Raw genomic sequence first — 19,293 nt, forward strand, 5'->3', positions numbered from 1 at the left:
TATATATATATATATGTGGTTTCCTCCCATACGTCGTCAATTCCCTCGGGACCGCCTCCGAGTGGGAGGAGGTTACCTTCCCACTGAAACGCGAAATTTCTATTCTGCCAGAGGCGTAATTAAGAGTAAGAAATATGGAACGTTTTGGTGTTGATTTGTTGTTAAGATTATGGCTGATTGTTATAATAACAGTGAGTTGCAATGCCGCGGTATCAAAAAAATCGTATGACAGTCAAATACCGACCCAAGGATTGTACAATGCCAGTGATAATGTAGTTATTTTAAACGCGACTAATTTTAAGTCTTCTGTCTATGGAGATACAAAAGGTTGGTTGGTCGAATTTTATAATAGTTGGTGCGGTTTTTGTTTTCGATTTGCACCTTTATGGAAACAGTTCGCCAATGATATTTACGGTAAGTAAATTATTATATAAGAGTTATTATTATTATCTACATTGATATATATACATATGCTTATCTTGAATAATGTAGAAAGTGTCTATAGGAATGTTATCTTTAGATTTGACAATCGATAAATTATTCCATATTAAGATAAGCAATGAAATTAATTATATACAAAATTCATTTATTTTTTTTAAGGATGGAGAGATATTGTAGTAGTTGCTGCAATAGATTGTGCAGACGATGATAATAATCAAATCTGTCGTGAATACGAGATTATGCACTACCCATTGATTAAATACTTTTCTGTAAATGCAAATCCATCCTCATTGGGTTTAGTAATGGGAAAATATGATAATGTCGACGAGTTTAGGCATAGTTTAATTGATTTATTAGAAAAAGAACAACAAGAAGGACGAGGTACTTCGTGGCCTAATATTACACCATATAGGTATATTAATTTATATTTATTTTTAATATGTATTTTGCTTCTTATAACTGAAATTAATTATGTGTCTTTTATTATAGAAACTATGAAATAACAAATGTTTGGAAAGGTGTACAGAGTACTGTGAAATATTACTTTTTATTGTTTGAGAAGACAGATTCGCATTTAGGTGCAGAAGTAATATTAGATATGCATAAAATTACAACATTACAAATGAGAAGAGTCTTATCTGATAATGAGTTATTATGCGAAACAAATAAAGTTACCAATTTTCCAAGTTTAATAGCTTTCAGTCGTAATGAAACACAAAAGTTTCTTAAAATTAGGGTACCTACAAGAGAAGGTGTCTTTGCTACCATTAAAGAATTCATGACTTCAAGAGGAGAAAATTTACAACTAGATGAACAAAGCTCTACAAAAAGTCATTCAATAGAAAATGAAAATCATAATTCAAATACAAACAATTCAAAACATTTGCAAGTGACAGCATCACAGAATGCAGAGATAACTGATGATTATTTGTACCAATTGGATTTGGAAAATACTTTGAGATTTTCTATCAGCCATGAAGTTCCATTACATAAAGTAATCAAGGAAGAAAAAATGGATGCATTAAAAAAGTATTTCAATGTATTAGCTGAATATTTTCCTTTAAGACATAGTAACATCTATCTAGAAACAATTCGCGATATTATTAAAAACCGGGACAATATATCTGGAGAGGAATTTAGTCAGATAATAAAATCCACAGAAGAAGAAATGTCTCCAATATATTCTGGGCCACCACAGTGGATTGGGTGCAAAGGGAGTATGGAAGGATATCGTGGATATCCCTGTGGTCTTTGGACAATGTTCCATATGTTAACAGTTAATTATGTTGCTGTAAAAAAGAATACCGAACATGAACCAAGAAAGATATTAGAAGCGATGCATGGATATATAAAACACTTTTTTGGATGTGCCGATTGTTCGCAACATTTTGTACAAATGGCTGCAAAGAATAAAATGTTTGATGTTTCTAACGACAATGAGAGTATTTTATGGTTGTGGTCAGCTCATAATGAAGTAAATGCAAGATTAGCAGGTGATGCTACCGAAGATCCAAAGCATAAAAAGATTCAATATCCAACAGTAGAACATTGTCTGAATTGCAAATACGAAAATGGTACTTGGAATGAAGAAAATGTTTTACATTATCTCAAGAACAAATATAGCTACAAAGAAATAAATTATCATGGGTCAGTTGACGTGCGTAAAGATAACGATAATAAAATGAAAATAAGACAAGAAAGGCTTGTACTTAGTAAATATACAAGCACCAAAAAAATTGGATGGGATTTCACAATTTTTGATATAAGTATCTGTGTCGTGTTATATATTACATCTGCTGTCATACTAATATTAGTCTGCATAAAATTTGCAGTAAAAAGAACTTACAGAAAAAGAGCCTATATCAGCTTGCTTGGTAAAGTGTAATTTTTATTTTCATTAACTAAAACTTGTGAATTTTGGAAAACATACGTACAACAGAAACGAATAAGAATGTGATCGAGATACGATTGTATTGTACATATTTTGTTCTCTTTTAATAGATTGCCTTTCTTTTATACATGACTGTAGTGTTGATAGATACATAGCTTTAATTGTTTTCTTAACTATGTTGACTATAGTTGTTCCATGTAAAACATAGTAGTGTATATTTATTTTGCTTATATTTTAATTAGTAAAGTACAAGTAATTTCTTTTTACTCAAACTTTTTTTGTAACTTAGCGTTTACTTGTAGATATAAAGTTTCAGTGCTCAATACAAACATTGTATATTTAAGATTATTGCATTCAAATGAAAAATATACAAAAAAGAAACCTTTAAATTTATTGTATTATATCATACATTTATAGTGGTTTTAAACTAGTCTTATCAATGTACAATGCATTATACATAATATTTATTGAAACTATTTACAGTAATGAAATTTATATTTATATGTAATAAGAACAAATTTCACATTTTTTTATTAAATTGAGCTTTCTTTGTGAATATTAAAATTAAATTCTTTCAGTGATGTGCTAAGACATATCTTTTGTAATAATTCTTCACATTTATATGACTTATTCCATAATAAATATTAGTTAATCAATACATGTGTATTTAAATTTATATTTTTGTAAATAATAATAATAAGCTTGATGAACCTTACGAAATTTATTTTGTTTCCTCCATCTTAAAAATTGTTTTACTTCATTCATGTATTTGTGTTGTTCATTTACATGTATATATTTTTTATAAAGAAATGCATTATTTACTCTTACGATTGATATATTGCCATGAACTTGATGTATCCCATATTACACCATTATGTGGTAACTGAGATTTTACATAAGGAATTATCAGTGCTAAATACCAACGATCACCTAATACTTCCTTTATATTTTGTTTCCAACCTAAATTATATGTACATATTTTTTTATTACTTTCATTTGCTACGTTACCATTAAATATTAGACAGAAATGATAAATGCATAAAACCCCGGTGTACAACATTCCAACTGTAGATACAATGTATAAAAGTAGATAAAATTGGTCAATAGAACCATCGAACCCAAAAACAAATATAGCTAAAGGAAAAATAATTTTGATTATTGACATAGGAAATTCAAAGTGTATCCTATCCCAAATGAACAAATTGTTGAAATAAAAGCTATACACTGTTGCTATAAATAAATGCAAAAGAAACATGACAAAATATCGGTGATTGTAATGACCGATACAACACCCAGTAAAAATGCAATGATGGTCCCTCTTTAAAATGCAAACGTTACAAGTTGGGCAATGCCACGAACGTGGAGGTGCAAGAGTTTCACAAGAAGCACATAACCTCCAACCGTCTCTAGTATTTGCAGCACTTATTGGCATAATATCTCTTCTAGTGCTGGTATCACAGAAAATTGTATATGTGAAATTTCCAACAATATTTAACATTATAAAATTTCCAAAGATAAAATGTAAAATAAATAACAAAGTTGCGTATTCATGTATTGCCGGTAATACCACCCATAATTCGAACCAATATAACAGAGGCACGATGATCAATATAAAAATCATGGAAAAGAAGTCACTTAAAGTACGAGGCCAAATCCTTTTTCGAAGAATCATTTTTAACAATTTGTTTTTCACGTACCACGTGATTTTTCTCGGAATACTGACCACTTCTTATCGGTGTGAATACATATATTTACTTCATAACGTTAATCTAAAATTTAATACCACAAATTATTCCTTTTAAATTTTTATATTTTCTGTTATTGTTTTGATATTTTGCATTTTACATACCTTTGGATCATTTTATCAAATCACACGACTCAAATGATTGTTGCCGTCTCCCTTCGATTAGTGGCCGACTTCGCATGGTTTCTAATTTTTTCACGAATATTTCTATAGCACTTCGCCAACTATGGTTTTAGACAGTGCGTGTTTGTCATTGGTTGAATTCTAAATGATAGTTCATGAAATGATGTTTGGAGCGCTTAGGGTATATACGCGCCATAATGCGCGTATGGCTGATGGAGGTGGTGCTACGTTTCGCACGATTTATTTGTGAACAAATTATTTTGAATTGTTGACATAATTGTTAAATGAAAATGGACAACGACAAAAGTACTATGCTCGCAGTTTTGCAACTGCTTAGAAAATACAATTTGAAGGTACTTTACAAGTAATTTCAATGCCAAATACCTTCTAACCTATTGTTTGTATATAAACATTGATATATTATAAGTTATTCACGCGTTATTTTCACAGGGAACGGAAGAATTATTCAAAAAAGAAGCTAATTTGACTGATATATCTGCAGATGATGCTCAACAGACTGATTCTGAAGTTAACAGTGTACTCTCTGCATATAAAAGCGAAGGAGATCCTGCACTTTATGAGAAAGCATATAGCGAATTGAAGAAATTTGTAGAAGGTTCTTTAGATATATATAAAGTAAGTTATTGTATGTACAAATTAAACAAGAAGTATACAGAAATAATGAAGTATAATTTGCTATTAAACAGCATGAGTTGGGTACAATTTTATATCCAGTTTTGGTACATATGTACCTTGAATTGGTTTACAATAATCATTCTGAGGAAGCTAAACAGTTATTGGAAAAGTTTGGTGGAAATCTAGAAGAATATTACCAAAATGACTTGAAAAGATTATCTAATGTAACAAAACGCGAACAAATGGCTGGAAATGAATTAACAGATACCTTTAAGTATGTAATATCAAAGGTTTTTGGATAAATAATTATATCTGGTTCTATAAATGAAATAAAACATTTTATAGGTCCAATCAGTTTATAATCAGAATGTCAAGAGATACTCTTTCAATATTAAAAAGACATTTACAAGAAAAGAAACACAGTGTATTACTAAATATCATACAGGAGCATTTATATTTTGATATGTACGAGGGTGTGGCAAGAAACAAACAACAGATTGATGCTACATCTGGTGCAGTGGTTGGTGAGGCAACAAGACAAGGTAATACCATGGAATGCAATTCTCAAATTCAACATTAATGAGAATTCGGGTAAAGCATGTTTTTCCATTTCAGATAATAAGGCAAAAGTATATTATGGACTTTTAAAAGAGCCAGACATTCAGTGTATGCCTCCAACTGAGGAAGAGGAGGACGATACAGGTGGTGCAGATGGAGATAAACCGAAAAAGAAGAAAGCCAAGAAGGATCCTCTGTTTTCTAAGAAAACCAAATCAGATCCGAATGCACCACCTGTTGGTAGAATGCCTTTACCAAATTTGTAAGGAAATTTCTTAGTAAATGTATCATCGTTTCGTATACGGCAAAAGCAACACAATGTAATTATGTGCAGAAAAGATGCGGATAAATTGGAAAAGGTAAAAGCACTGAGAGAAGCATCGAAACGCGTTGTACTCGGTCCAGACACCTTACCATCTATATGCTTTTATACACTCTTAAACACAGTTCATACGTAAGTTCGCATGAAGATTATTTTGTCGAATTAAAGTTAAGCACGCGTCTAATATGAAACATAGTGTAACAGCGGCTGAAGTAGCTGAAGACTCGAGTTTACTAGCTATCGGATTCAGTGACTCTTGTATAAAGGTGTGGAGTTTAGTTCCACAAAAATTAAGACTTATGAAGACAGGCGAACAATTACAGGACATTGATAGAGAAGCAGGTAATATTCGTTGACTACAAGATTTTCATTACTAACATTTAAACCGTATGACGGTAATTACAGACGACGTATTGGTAAGAATGATGGATGATCGTACAGCGGAAACATCTAGATCTTTATTCGGACACAATGGTCCCGTGTACAGTTTATCGTTCAGTCCAGATAGAAATTTACTTCTTTCTTCCTCAGAAGACAGTACAGGTATAACGTGAAATTGATTACATTTTTATAGCTGTACTTGATGGGTAAATATTTCTAACGCAATGTATTACAGTAAGGCTGTGGTCTTTACACACATGGACTTGCGTGGTATGTTACAAGGGACATTTGTTCCCAGTATGGTGCGTTCGATTTTCACCTCATGGTTATTACTTTGCAACTTCCTCTCACGACAAAACTGCCAGACTATGGGCAACCGATTCCCATCAACCTCTTCGAATATTTGCCGGTCACTATTCGGATGTAGATGTAAGTTCGTCTTGATTATCCCTTTCTAACGTACAACGAAAGACCGTGAATATTTTTCAGGTAGTTCAGTTTCATCCAAATTCGAATTACGTAGCGACCGGTTCCAGCGATATGACAGTAAGATTATGGGACTGCGTAACTGGCAGCCAAGTCAGATTAATGACAGGACACAAAGCTCCGATTTATTCTCTTGCTTTTTCCGCAGAGGGTCGATTTTTAGCGTCGGCTGGAGCCGATCACCGCGTTTTAGTTTGGGATTTGGCACACGGTCATCTCGTTGCCGCCTTGTCAAGTCATTCCGGTACTATTCATTGTTTATCGTTTAGCAGAGATGGAAACTTGTTAGTCTCTGGTAAGTACTATCACCATGATTGCACTTTTTAAAAAATTCAAAGAACTTTCTTATTGAATGATATACATTTTCAGGCTCGTTAGACTCTACTATAAAATTATGGGATTTCACAAAACTCGCGGAAGAAATGAGCCTAGAAGACGTGAACGTATCCCATAATCCAGATGTTAAAACAAACGCGGAAGCGTATCTCCTTCGAACGTTCGCGACCAAAAATACTCCGGTCATGACTTTACACTTTTCACGAAGAAATTTACTATTAGGCGTTGGGATGTTCGAATCGACCTAGCAATCCTAGTCAATTTTCGTGATCGATTTTTACTGATAAAACACGGTGTGGCATTGATTCCCTATTATTGTAATATAACATTTGTTAATACACTTTTTCACATTGATCATTCGATATGTTTAAATTATACTTACCCATTTCTTGTCGTTAAATAGCACAAGATTTGCTCCATGTTTCTTCCTCGCGTTGAAACAAGAACACCGTAGTTTCTATAACTTCCTATAATAAATGAAGGAACATCCAATCCATTTAAAAAGACAGAGTCCATTCAAAGTCAACAGCACTCTCGTCGGGAGACAAGATGGATGTAATCAATTCAAAGATCCAAGTAACGAACTTCAATTACAACTAGAATATGGATGGACCGGGTACAGGCACCACTTGGTAATCACTGGATTTCACGCATCCATATTCTATTTTCATGATTAAATCAACTTAGAACACCTATCGCAATTGAATCTATTACTTGCATCGTATTGTATTTTCATGAACATTCATCAGATTATCTATCCCATAAAACAATACCATCTACAGGAATTTCCAAGGTATGTAACCATCCGAACAATCTCGACCAAGTGAAATGAAAAATTTCAAAACAAGGTGAAACTGTTTTTCGAATAGATTCTCCCGAAGACGATCAACGGTGATCGGCACCGAGGGTTTCATTTACGAGAAGATATTTATAACTGACCGACATCGCTCTTCAAAAGCGCATCATTCAAAATAAAAAGGTGGCTGAATACTAAGACCGAATGTGCTCGTTAGTTCGAAGGTCGAGCAAGAGAAGGTTTGAATAATGAAATCTGAGCTTTCTGAAAAGGAGCGTTCTCCATTCCAGTTGATTGTATGATACTAGGTCGTTGCGTTCGAATACGAGTAGATCGTTAAAATGTGAACGAAGACGTGTCTTTCATTCATACGGCACGTGCGATCGTATGGAATTTAAGTTTTCCTTAACTGAAAGGCGTCCCATCGCTTATTTCTTCTGGAATTATGTTCTTCTTTGAATCTTCCAAGACCAAAGCCTGGGAGGCTTCGCCTCTGCCACTTAATCTCGACTAAGAAGTTGAACAGAAGTAGAAGATTTAAAGGGTCGCATACAACCAACACTTGATTCACGCGAGAAATTTATTTCCGATTGTTGATACGCTTACTTCTATCACAGCATACAGACGTAAGTTATACGCGCTTTTTTTTTTTTTTTACCATACGTGTGTGTACGTGGTATGTATGTATGTATGTAGGTAATACCCTCTCTGCATACGTGGCTCCGTGTGTGCGTACGTGAAATGATGGCTTTTTTTTCTTTTTTTTTTTTTTTTTTTAGTAATTTAACACTTTCGTAATAGGGTTACAATGTATGCGTTGTCGTTCCCGTCTTCTCTTCTTCGTTTCTTTTCGCATTCGTTTAAACTGATAATCAACTATACATCGATCTCTACATTCCCAGTCAAGCCTCGCGCATCGATATCAAACCTAGGGTTACATGTGTGATTTAACTATATGTTATATCATCTTCGTTAATGTACTTATGAAATCTGGATAGATTTACGTTCTCGCGAGTTAACGCAGGAGTATAGGCTGACCCGGCATCAAATTGAAAATCAATTGATCCGAAAGGAACTGTATCGAGCTATACTCTTACGTTAACGCATAAATGGTGGTTCCGTATTTCTTAGAAAAAACGATGGAATTATCGACGGATCGACGCAGATTACACCGATCGGTTTAATAAAAACGATTCGGAAGGATTTCGTGATAATGCGTTGGTTGATTTTGGTCGTGATCCTTAGAATAAATTGCATATGAATATCGTTTAAACCCGATAATTAATTATAAAAATTATAGAGTAAAACGGATTTAAAAAAACTGACAAATATCGGTGGAAATAATTCTCTTCACTTTTTTTGTTTGTTTTTTGGACTTTTTAAAAATGTTTTCCTCTCTTCTTCTGGCGTGTTTTCTTTCCTCTCTTTTTTCCAGTACATCACAGCGTGTTTCATTTCTTTCAGTTCCGTTTTTCCCCCCGATGTTCACATGCGATTTATGTAATATCGTTTATAGGACTTTGTACTAGGACCGGCCGTTTTCTTTCTTCATCTTCTTCTCTTCGCCAAATTCTGTTCTGCGTCGTTTCTCGTCGTGGACGTTTGTGGCACTCGTTCGGCAACCGACCGTAATAAAAAATTCTCTCCCGATGCAAATTACAAGTTTTTTCCCTACATCGTTTTAAAAGCATATACTCGTACGTATCTCGCATTCTTCTCTTCCCTTAGTTTCTACTATATAGTTCTCTCACGCTCTGTATGCTTCTCGTTTTCACGCGTTGCTTTAAACCTAAAAAAAAAAAAAAAAAAAAAAAAAAAAAGAAAACGTGTTCTCCTAGAGCTACTTAATACCGCAGTTTTTATCATGAGAACCATATACACGAGCGTTCGAACTTTTCATCGATTTCATTTACCATTTGTTCGATATAAGTACATGGTTATTTACGCCTCGACAAAAGGTAAATCATCGTCGGAAGATTCGAAGAACTCTGTACCCGCTCGTCCGTTAAATGCCTTCAAATTGGTCTACGGAATTTAATACGATTATTGCGTACATATTTTCACGCGCATTCACGCGCCACCAAATTGGGGAACATTCAGTCGACAGAATACGTCGTCTGGTATCCTTTTACTTTTCTTTCTTCTCTTCGCAAGGGAATTAAAGAGGCCAGCGAGGTAGGCGTATTTAAAAATCCTGTATATTCACACGGTGGTCTCGATATTGGCGATGATGGCGTATTGTCAACAAATACTATCCTTCCCGTAATTCTCCAGATACATCTCCTGCGGTGTGGCGAGGTTGTACCGTCCGCTAAGCCGGCTTCCGGTAAGACCGTTGTTGTGATGGGTGTGATTCACGTGGAGATGGTTCACGTTCAGAGCGACGTTCTTTTTTTTCTTCCGAGCCTTGTGTCGGTACAGGCAGTACTTGAGGCAGCCGGTAGCAAGTAGAAGGATCAAAAATATACCTAGAGCACCGGCGCCCACGGCCACGTAAAGCAACGTCACCCCGAAACGATAAGAACAGTTGGCCTCCTCTTCGTCGAAGCCGGAAGGACAATGACGAATACCGTCGCACCATAAAACTGAACTGATACAAGCCTGGATCTCCGGGCATCTAGGGAACGAATTGAGAAAACGTTAAGTCGAATGTATTCATTATCATACCTATACCATGGAAGATGGTCTGTCTTACCTGTAAGGACAATCTTCATGGGGTAATATCGTAAAAACGTTTGGCCCGACGCTAGGGCTAGGGGATCTCTTGGAAATGGCCATCCACGTAACAGCGTAGAAACCAGGCTCTCTTTGAAGAAATTCCACGACGAAGCTCCTGGAATGTTGCGCCATTGCCACACTGGCGTTCACAGCGCTGTAATTCCATCCCCCGGAGAAGAAGTCCACCGTTCTAGCGGTGTCGACACCACCCTCCGGACAAATTACGCTGCGATCCCTCGTGTTAGCCGCCGAGTAAACGACGATGCGATTCAACGTGGTGCATTCTTCAACGTTGTCCAGAGTGATGCTGTACCCGGTGGTCCTCAAGTACAAATAGTTGATCCTCGCGTCTTCCGGCTCGATCAGCCACGGCTCGTTCACGCACTGGGTCGCGGTTAAGTCCTCCGTGTTGGTAAGGATCTCCTCGACCGCGGCAACGCCAGGAAGAACTCGCGGAAGCGGACTTCGAAGGGATATTTCACCGCTGGTCCCGCGTAAACGGCGTTCCTCCAGTTTCGTGGAACATCCTTGCTCGCTGGTATCCGCACCTAACGGAACGAAACGGTACTCTCCCTCGAAGAAGAAGTCCTTGTAGTCTTGGGTGACGTTCATCAGCGTTACCGTGAACCGAACTTCAACCACGTTGGATGTTAGAGTCCTCAGCAGGATCCTTTCGGTGACGTTCGAACACAGACAGTCGCGGACCTTGATAAAAGAGAAAATGAAGTTAGATTGATCTGTAATCAGATGGTTATTATATTAAAACATATGTACCAGTTCAACCCCTTGCCAGGGATACTCGGCGACGACCAGCTCCGCGGTGCCTATCTTCATTGCGTCGACGACCCGTCGGTCGCAGGTCCACCTATTCACCAACGGGTCCACGTACGAGGAACATCCTTTCTCTCCGAACGAGGCTCTCGTTACAGACAGTTCTATCCTGTGATCTGGCTCGGCCTCGAAACGATACACACAGCTAACGTTTTGCGCACCACCGCGTCCATAGAAGAACACACTTTTCGGCGACGCGAATTTCCCTAACTTGGCGGACGACGAGAGTGAAGAGGAGGAGGATAATGAGGACGTGGAAGACGTGGATGATGTCGACGAGGGACCGAACACGTGGTTACACGAAGCCGACTCGTGCACGAACTCGTATCGCAGTACAAAGCTTATCGGATAAAGTGCACTTCCTTGATGTAGAATATGTTCCAGGGTTAGATCCCTGCCGCTGGATACGTAGCTCTCCGCGAGACTGCAAGGCCTCGCGTGACGACTTCCGTTTCGCAGCAGGCTGTGATCGCATAAGCGAGGAGTGTCGTCCTTGCAGAATTGCCCCATCAGTGTAATATTCTGTGAATAAATAATCAATTCAAGTAAAGGAGTTTGAAGGAAATAATCAATTGGACCAGTACCTTACGCATGGAAACTAATTTATCTATCGTGTGATCACCGTCCCATATGAGAAGCTTCGCGTTACAGTCCGAAGCAACGTCGATGCTTGAGGCGGCATCAGCAGTGGCAGCATAATATTTGACAAAGGACAGCCAAACGATTTCGTTCGGCTTGCCTTGGAAGTGATAACGGCAGGTCGTGTTTGGAGGTAAGGAGTGTTTAGGATTCTCCACGACACCTGATAAACTTTCTTCGCTGGATATATAAAAATCGCAATTGTTGTTCTCCTTCACGAAACTTCTCGATTTCTCGTCCACGAAGAGCACCTGTAAATCAACGTTCATTTATTGCAATAAAATGTAAGAATAATTTGGACACTGGGACTAGATAATCGGTACCTGAACCTCGAGCTCAAAGCCCGGTAGAAACGACAGAGGAACCGGATGAAAAGGATTGTCGTAGGGGGACGTGTGAAACTCTAGGAGCATCGTGTTGTGACTGCTAACGATATCCGGCACGGCGTCTCCTCCGCAAAGCCTAACCAACACCTTGTCGGTGGTCGAACCACCATCGTACACCGTCAAATAATCTTGCACCACGTTGCATTCATCCCAGACTCTGCGGTAAATAAATTAATCCCTGTATAATTGCAGCGACTCGAGGCTTGGTACATATAGCAAGATCAACGAGAATTGTACCTGAGTATCCTCTGACTGCGATCGTACTTCACGACCTGATCTTTAATGTGTATTTTATGACTGTTCCGTTGACTCACAGCCAGCAAAGGCCGGTGTCCGGGCGGTGCTCGATTCTGTTCCACCCGGTAATAACAGGTCACGTTTCTGGGATAAACACCGGGATAATTCGGCGATTGAAGTCGACAGGCTCTGATGTCGCATTTGGTGAGGACACGGTCGCAGTAGGTGCCGTTCACCAGCTCTCCTCGCCACGTGGACATGCTGCTATTCCCGTATCTGAGATGAGCCTCGCTACGTCTGAGGAACTTGTACGACAATTTGAAGTCGAAATTGTAGCCGATACCCTGTTAATAATCAAGTTGAGTATCAATTATATTCGTAGACACTGGAGGTTTCTTTAATTTATCAATGGGGGTGACCCCGATACCTTTCCATGGTTGTACAGTTTAGATGGAAAGACACGGATAGACTCAGATGGTTTAATTTAACCCTGCCAAGGAAAGAAATCGTTCCTTACCTGCTCGGACAGTCGCAGCAAATACAGCGTCAAATTGATGGAAGGCGTTTCGCTGTAGTAAACAGTGTATCCCCACGCGCTACCGCACCATTGCCCTCCGGTCGCTGGACGACCCTCCTCACGGATGGTCATGTAACCATCCGGACAGCCCTCCGACGTGAACGATGTGAATCGTCCGACGGTGAACGTGTCGAATGTTAGCTGTAATTTCAAACGTATTAAGACAATTATATATTTTTATACTTCATTAATAGAATATAATCATTTGTTTGATTTACTGACATGAAATTGATACAAGACACAAGGTTATTAGAGTGCAAGATTGAAAAACATTGAAGGATATTCCATTGGGTTTCTATGTTTTAGAAACGGCAAAAGAGTAATCACAGTTTCGAAACTGATATCATTGCATTCCACGCACAGAGAAGCGAGCATTAAAGAAACATATCAAAAGGACAAACACTGAACTAAACAAACTTACAAAAAGAATTTCGAGAGACAATCTATTTTCGCTAAAACACCACACGTGCACGTGAGTATATGTGTATCCTAGTAGTAGACAAGTAAATTATTATCCGCCACTTAGTGTCCATCCACTGCGCCACAGGATCAGCAATTATTTTGTTCTTTTTCTTGTCTCCCACCTGAACTAGGTCTCCTAGATCAGAACCGGCGGCGGTGAAGTTCAGATGGCACAAGAACGGCAGTCGATCCTCCCTTGGCCGACGTACTTCCACTCTGTAGGTCCGGCCAACGTCACCGTACAAGGTTCTATTGCACGCTGAAAAGCCACGCGGAAGGCGTACGATCAAACTTTCTCATATCAAGTGAAAGAAGAAGGGTTGAACGAAAAACTCACGGCTACAGTATCTCGGCTCGTCGGACTTGTCGCCGCAGTCATCTTCGCCATCGCAGTACTTGTCCTGAGCGACGCAGTTCCCGGTGCCGCACAGGTACTCGGACGGCCTGCGTGAGGAACATAAAATGAAATATCTATTTTTCTAAACCAGGCCTGTCCAAGTAGGGGAAATTACTCCTGGAACACATGTTTTTGGTCCCCTTCCAACGCTGCTCCTTCAAGTAAGGTGGGACGGTTCCGACTATCATCTCTCCGTCTTTCCTACCGTCTTTGGTAGTCGGAACCGTCCCATCTTACTTGAAGGAGCAGCGTTGGAAGGGGACCCAAAACATGTGTTCCAGGAGTCGATTACCCTACTTGGACAGGCTTATTCTAAACAACCGAGACCGTCTAACGCAAACTGTACCTGCAGACGGGCACATTCTCCAGGCTGGTCGTCGGCGTGGTGGTCACACTCGACGAGGACTCGGACGACGTCAGGCTCGGATAGACCGGGTAACCAGGATATCCGGAATAGTCGGAGGATATTCCAGGATGGTAACTAGCGGAGCCAGCCTCGATCGAGGCCGTGATCGCGGCTGCGATCAGCAGCAACCGCCGACACATCAACATGCCCCCTCACCCTGGAAAACATCAAAATATAATTCTTATTAATTTTGTCCAAAAATTGAAAATACTCAAAAATCCCTTGGTAGACTAAAGTAACATAGTCGGTTTTTAACGAAGATGAATCCTGGATCCTGTTAATTCTGTTTAACCCTTTCTATTTATCTCTGAAAGAGGGATAAGTTTCCTCATTTCCGTAACGAATAACCAGTTCCCTTAGCTTATCTCGTCCGTTTATCATTTTTCCTGCTGCCTCGGCCGTTTTCGATGACAAACGGACGGAAATGAAGTCGGGACAAAAAGGAGGGTCGGGCAAGGAGATATCCTCGTAAAAGATAAGCGGATTTAAGCGAGAAACTGCGTATGGTACGCGTGCCTCTAAATGCTTCGTATATTAAACCGAAGAAGAGAATCTGGGCCAAAGGCAGTCGAGGAATATGGTAATTTGCCTGCTACCTAACAGTGTCACCGGAACTGGAAGGAACTTTCGCGCACGGTCCATTCGATATAGCGAGGAGAGCATCCAACGGTGAACGTTTAGTGGATCAAGCGATTTTCTAAATTGTCGGTAAATTATGAATGCCAGTCGCGGCGTGGCTGGTCCGACAGCGAACAAAGAGAAACGATATGGGATCGTGGTGCTCGTAGCACAACCAGCAATAACACGGTGGACCAGGCACTGTACCCTGATTCCCTCTGAGACTACCGGCGGTTAATTCACAATGAATTTTCGCAAACACGCCGGTTTTCCCCTGGACAATAGAACAAACGAGGTGGACGTTGAACTATAGACCAGCCGGCATGTGAACAGTCCTAGGAATAAATACATAGAAGGTACTCGAGTAACCGTGCTCGCCGTTTCTTAACAAAATAAAAGAACAGAAAATAAAGCCACGGTTGCACGTGGACCCGTGAAGGTAAAGGAGTTAGAGAATCGGTTGCGATCGGTATTCCAGAGTGAAAAACCGGTGTCCCAGCAAGCAACCGGAAAGGAAGAAGCAGCCGTGGGTTAAATTGCCCGCACCGGCATCGAAATTGGGTCGGTGCACGAGAAAATCGACTGCAGATTGAGAGGACCTCTTCGCGGTGGATCAATCCACCCCCCGCCTGGCCTCCTTCTTTTTCTCCTGCTCGTTTCCATCGATGCGAAATTGGGGCTGGTGGCCATCGTCGGCCAAGAATAGGCAAAGGATCGTGGATCGACGATTCCTCTCTCTCTCCTCTCTTGCAGATGGTTGCGGTACCCGGTGGAGATCCACCGTCGGAAAGAATGATTTTGCGTAACAACCGAACACCCTTTCGCTCCAGTTCGGTTGTATACACCGTTACAACGCATTTAGACCAGCTGTGTACAACGGTCTCCACATAAATTGGCCGTGTGTTTTCGCCGACAGCCTCTCGAATCGATGATCGCACCAGCGAATCCTGTAATTGGACCTGCTGACTTTACTTCCTTCGAGATAGCGTACCAGAGGAGAAGATTGATACGCTGAAGATGACTATCGAGTCTTTTATAAACATACCTGGATTAGAATTTTTCAAGATATCCTCCTGAAAGTATGCGTCAAGATTTCCGCAAAAGTCAAACTTTGTCGTTATTCCTGGCAGCGGTGTGCGCCGATAAAAGCTCGTTAATTTCCATGCTGCTCGGCTGCACATTGAAATTCTTGGCCGGGGAAGCGGCAGAAGGTACGGTCGGAAAAACTAGGCAACTCCAGCCTTCTTGCTCGATTCAGTTCCATTAACAATTCCCATCGGTACCCTTTAATCTTCCCCCGAAATAAGGACGCGAAATCATTCCGGGCACGGAGGGTTCGAGCCACCTTCCGGTCGGTTGGCAAACGACGCTCCTCTTTCCGCGTTATTGATCACGCGGCACTATTTTTACGATCAATTCCTGTCGGATCAATATGGACGGTTTCGGTTGCTTGCCAGATAGATAGGATCCTCGGTTGTAATTCAACGAGACCGCGAATCGGTCATCTCGCCTCGGTATCCCTCGTAAATTCCCACGAAGAAGCTACAACCTGTTGCTTAATTATACCTTCTCGCGATCCTCCTCTTTTCATCTCGATTGGTATGCAAGCCTCGCAAATCGATCGTTGGTTGAACCTGGTGCTATCGGCCTATACGCGATCCAAAGAGTCCCGTGGTACTCTGGCTCGCTTTCAGTAGTTTCGTCCTTTGATCAGGTGGCTCGAAAAATTCACCTACGCTATCCTTGCTCGAAGTGGATTGGGATCGACTGGCTCGGGAAGCATTACATTCGATCCTCGACAATGTCTATCCAGCTTTAGGCTCGTCACTTTGTCCGCGAGTCGTGTGTACGGCTCGTTCGTTGAATGCAACCTTTCGATCGGACAGGGAAAAGTGCCAGGAAAAAGCGACGATTACCAAGGATATATAAGTGATACAACAGGCAGATACGGTAGGAGTGTAGAAAAAGCGAGGGAAAGCTTGCGGATAAGTCACTTTCCACACGAGAGATTTCATAACGAGGTTCCTGCCGGTGTACCGCGTGGGGCAACAGCAATAACGCGATATTAAAAATTACTGGTAATAAATAAGGAGGAAATTGCTGCGCGGAAGATGGAGGATTTTCAGAATGTATTACGGATCTGCAGTGGATTAAAGAGAAGCTTCTGGAAAAAAAATAGAGAGAAGAGTAATTAGCACCTTTGATTACACCACTGGGCTCGTGTGTTAAATAGAGTCGTTATTTTCGAGGATCCAAGGATCTTATATGGACCCCTATGGACGTCATATTGTACTTACTTACTGGGGTTTGATGAGGAGAATGTATCAACCAATAGTCAGACATGCAGTGTCTTCGAAATATCAGACCTTCAGTGACCATTTGATATGCAACACCTGATATATAACAAATGAAACTTTAAAGAATGAATAGATTTAATTGAATACAAACCAAAAGCGTACTCTTGAAAGAGCAGGGAGAACATAGGCAAACAGGAGGTCAGTGTCCCTTGTTGGTTTTGCAAACCGAACAACCATGTGGATTTTTTTATTGCAACCAAGCGATTTCTATAGATTCCTCGTTCCCTGCTATTCGACCATACATCCCCTCGGGTGTTACGAGACAGATGCAATGTGTCTACCTATTGGCGGAATAGGAACCTGCACATATGCGATCGAACCAAGTTGGACGTTGGCAGGGAAAAGTGCCAGGAGGTACTGAAAAGGGAAGGAAATAAGTGTTGTACGTGATGGCGGTGACGGTTGCCAAAAATCAAACTTTCTGGACCGTGGAAAAGCTCGACGGCGAAGGACTTACCGGAGGCCTCTAAATAAAACGGTAACGCGCAATTTTGCGATATTATATTCGACGGACGGTTTTCAATTGTGCATTAGTTGGTTGGCAAACGAAATATCCCCTCGGTTGATTAATATTTGCCCGAAAGCCTGGCTCGTTTTGCTGCAGCAAAAGCGAGGTATTTAATTACATCCTATGGCCTGGGTCATTAAATAAATAAAACGCCAGCAGCGGTAGCAGCACCGGCAGCCAGAACCAGATAAAATTTTCATCCTCGATACGAGAAACGATATCAAAGAGGATCAAAATTTCAATGCTTCTTTGGTTCGACCGATTATATCGTTATCCCTTTTGATAACAAAATACATGTATTTCTTGCCCAGCCTTAGCTCTTTTACCTTTTCAAATTACCAACATCCTTTTTCTCTTTCTCCGTTCACTTGGTTATTTTAAATGAAACACGTTCGCTATTCCAGAGCACCCTTACATCGGTTCCCACGGTTACATTATTTACTGCCTGTCTTACATTATTTATCCACGGTTCGTTTTTCATCGTCGAGGACTAATCGATTGGCCAGTCAAAGTACAGGCAATCTCGGTTGATCAAACATGGCCCAGTATCGTATCCTCTCTTCCTGTAGCAATAGCTGAGTAAGTAAACCGTAGCTGGCGCGACCTGGCATCATCAGGATTTTATCTGGCTGCTAATTTTCTTTCCATCGGTTCCACGGTGACGTTGGACTGTAAGAAATTAATTTATTCAACACCAGTGTATAGCACAGGAGATTCTGATGAATGTGCCTTTTCGTACCCTTTAACGTTCCCATTTTCTACACTGTAGATTCGTTTCGGATAGTTTTTTTCTTTCCTTTGTTAAAGAAGTAGAGATCGACGTTGTTCGAGGATAACGAGAAAATGTGAAACACGATTGAGGTACGAATCATCGTCGAGAATTGAATTTTCGCCTAAAGGGCGTGCCAGAAATTGAAACTTAGAGAATTTGTCCCCTGTTATTAATCTCGTTGTCGAAGTTTCAGTTCGGAGAGGTTCCCGATAATCCGATACCGACACTCGATATCGTGTTACACCGTACAAATTGAAAAATTACTCCGGTTCGTTGGAATTTTGAAATTCCAAGGATTCCATCTTGTCTTCTATCGACCGGCCACGACGGTTCTCACGGGTCAATGAAAACGGTGTACCTGTTTCTCATCCAAATTCTTTCCAACGTTCTTCCTTAGGGGAAGCTAAATGTTATCTTATCCTCCGGTCGTATCGAACCGCAGAAGCTGGATTCCGTGATCGAAATCTAAACAAAAGTATCAGCTCAGCATGTTCTCGAGTCGATTCTGAAATTTATGCGATGGTACATTCATCACCGCGTTGATTCCACCAGCCACGGGGTTTCAACCCCTCTTTTTCAATCCTCGTTTCCCTGCAATTTATATCGAGCCACGTAAACATATCGTGATCGTACCGACAAAACAAACACATGTATTACCCGGGGCTTGTCTA

At 40.2% G+C, this 19,293-nt stretch overlaps 4 protein-coding genes and 1 long non-coding RNA gene across 8 annotated transcripts; 3 read left to right on the top strand and 2 right to left on the bottom strand.

Moving 5' to 3' along the window:
* The first annotated feature begins 22 nt into the window (after positions 1-22).
* Positions 23-2,671, top strand: LOC117602574 (Quiescin sulfhydryl oxidase 1). The gene is made up of 3 exons (XM_034320772.2): positions 23-414; positions 601-853; positions 931-2,671. Exons 1-3 carry the CDS (start codon positions 135-137, stop codon positions 2,324-2,326), a joined length of 1,929 nt encoding a protein of 642 aa, XP_034176663.2. The 5' UTR covers positions 23-134; the 3' UTR covers positions 2,327-2,671.
* A 187-nt stretch (positions 2,672-2,858) lies between these two features.
* On the bottom strand, positions 2,859-4,330 carry LOC117602582 (putative palmitoyltransferase ZDHHC24). Its single transcript, XM_034320797.2, has 2 exons — positions 4,182-4,330; positions 2,859-4,101 (listed from the first exon to the last, which is right to left on the bottom strand). The coding sequence occupies exon 2, from the start codon at positions 4,002-4,004 to the stop codon at positions 3,147-3,149; it is 858 nt and encodes a 285-aa protein (XP_034176688.1). The 5' UTR covers positions 4,005-4,101; positions 4,182-4,330; the 3' UTR covers positions 2,859-3,146.
* Positions 4,331-4,348: 18 nt separating this feature from the next.
* Positions 4,349-9,539, top strand: Taf5 (TATA-box binding protein associated factor 5). 3 transcript variants are annotated; one of them, XM_076691929.1, is made up of 13 exons: positions 4,349-4,552; positions 4,650-4,835; positions 4,907-5,109; positions 5,181-5,377; positions 5,451-5,655; positions 5,728-5,847; positions 5,912-6,057; positions 6,121-6,258; positions 6,332-6,525; positions 6,586-6,877; positions 6,952-7,235; positions 7,322-7,711; positions 7,788-9,539. In XM_076691929.1, the coding sequence occupies exons 1-11, from the start codon at positions 4,484-4,486 to the stop codon at positions 7,164-7,166; spliced, it is 1,965 nt and encodes a 654-aa protein (XP_076548044.1). In that variant the 5' UTR covers positions 4,349-4,483; the 3' UTR covers positions 7,167-7,235; positions 7,322-7,711; positions 7,788-9,539. The 3 variants fall into 3 exon arrangements, with proteins under 3 accessions (XP_076548044.1, XP_076548045.1, XP_034176662.1); XM_076691930.1 differs by having other exon boundaries at positions 6,952-7,211; XM_034320771.2 differs by lacking the exons at positions 6,952-7,235; positions 7,322-7,711; positions 7,788-9,539 and having other exon boundaries at positions 6,586-6,642; positions 6,731-6,872.
* LOC117602569 (uncharacterized) lies at positions 9,524-14,513 on the bottom strand. 2 transcript variants are annotated; one of them, XM_034320760.2, is made up of 10 exons: positions 14,308-14,513; positions 13,902-14,008; positions 13,687-13,823; positions 13,043-13,243; positions 12,526-12,869; positions 12,226-12,445; positions 11,848-12,153; positions 11,207-11,785; positions 10,410-11,137; positions 9,524-10,331 (listed from the first exon to the last, which is right to left on the bottom strand). In XM_034320760.2, the coding sequence occupies exons 1-10, from the start codon at positions 14,511-14,513 to the stop codon at positions 9,956-9,958; spliced, it is 3,204 nt and encodes a 1,067-aa protein (XP_034176651.2). In that variant the 3' UTR covers positions 9,524-9,955. The 2 variants fall into 2 exon arrangements, with proteins under 2 accessions (XP_034176651.2, XP_076548043.1); XM_076691928.1 differs by lacking the exons at positions 13,687-13,823; positions 13,902-14,008; positions 14,308-14,513 and adding an exon at positions 13,524-13,664 and having other exon boundaries at positions 9,525-10,331.
* On the top strand, positions 13,304-14,435 carry LOC117602590 (uncharacterized). Its single transcript, XR_004581002.2, has 3 exons — positions 13,304-13,574; positions 13,696-14,012; positions 14,314-14,435. It is a non-coding gene; the product is annotated as an uncharacterized LOC117602590 (long non-coding RNA).
* Positions 14,514-19,293: the final 4,780 nt, after the last annotated feature.

The sequence above is a fragment of the Osmia lignaria genome, chromosome 13 (assembly GCF_051020975.1).
Source record: "Osmia lignaria lignaria isolate PbOS001 chromosome 13, iyOsmLign1, whole genome shotgun sequence".
In the NCBI taxonomy this organism is placed as follows: Eukaryota; Metazoa; Arthropoda; class Insecta; order Hymenoptera; family Megachilidae; genus Osmia; species Osmia lignaria.

Coding starts and splice junctions, on each gene's coding strand:
- Taf5 (XM_076691929.1), top strand. CDS start 4,484: ATGAAAATGGACAACGACAAAAGTACTATGCTCGCAGTTTTGCAACTG. Junction 5,110..5,180: donor GAATTAACAGATACCTTTAA/GTATGTAATATC, acceptor AACATTTTATAG/GTCCAATCAGTTTATAATCA. Junction 6,526..6,585: donor GTCACTATTCGGATGTAGAT/GTAAGTTCGTCT, acceptor AATATTTTTCAG/GTAGTTCAGTTTCATCCAAA.
- LOC117602582 (XM_034320797.2), bottom strand. CDS start 4,004: ATGATTCTTCGAAAAAGGATTTGGCCTCGTACTTTAAGTGACTTCTTT.
- LOC117602574 (XM_034320772.2), top strand. CDS start 135: ATGGAACGTTTTGGTGTTGATTTGTTGTTAAGATTATGGCTGATTGTT. Junction 415..600: donor GTTCGCCAATGATATTTACG/GTAAGTAAATTA, acceptor ATTTTTTTTAAG/GATGGAGAGATATTGTAGTA. Junction 854..930: donor CCTAATATTACACCATATAG/GTATATTAATTT, acceptor CTTTTATTATAG/AAACTATGAAATAACAAATG.
- LOC117602569 (XM_034320760.2), bottom strand. CDS start 14,513: ATGTTGATGTGTCGGCGGTTGCTGCTGATCGCAGCCGCGATCACGGCC. Junction 13,244..13,686: donor ATCTAGGAGACCTAGTTCAG/GTGGGAGACAAG, acceptor TTGAAATTACAG/CTAACATTCGACACGTTCAC. Junction 12,870..13,042: donor TGCTGCGACTGTCCGAGCAG/GTAAGGAACGAT, acceptor GATTATTAACAG/GGTATCGGCTACAATTTCGA.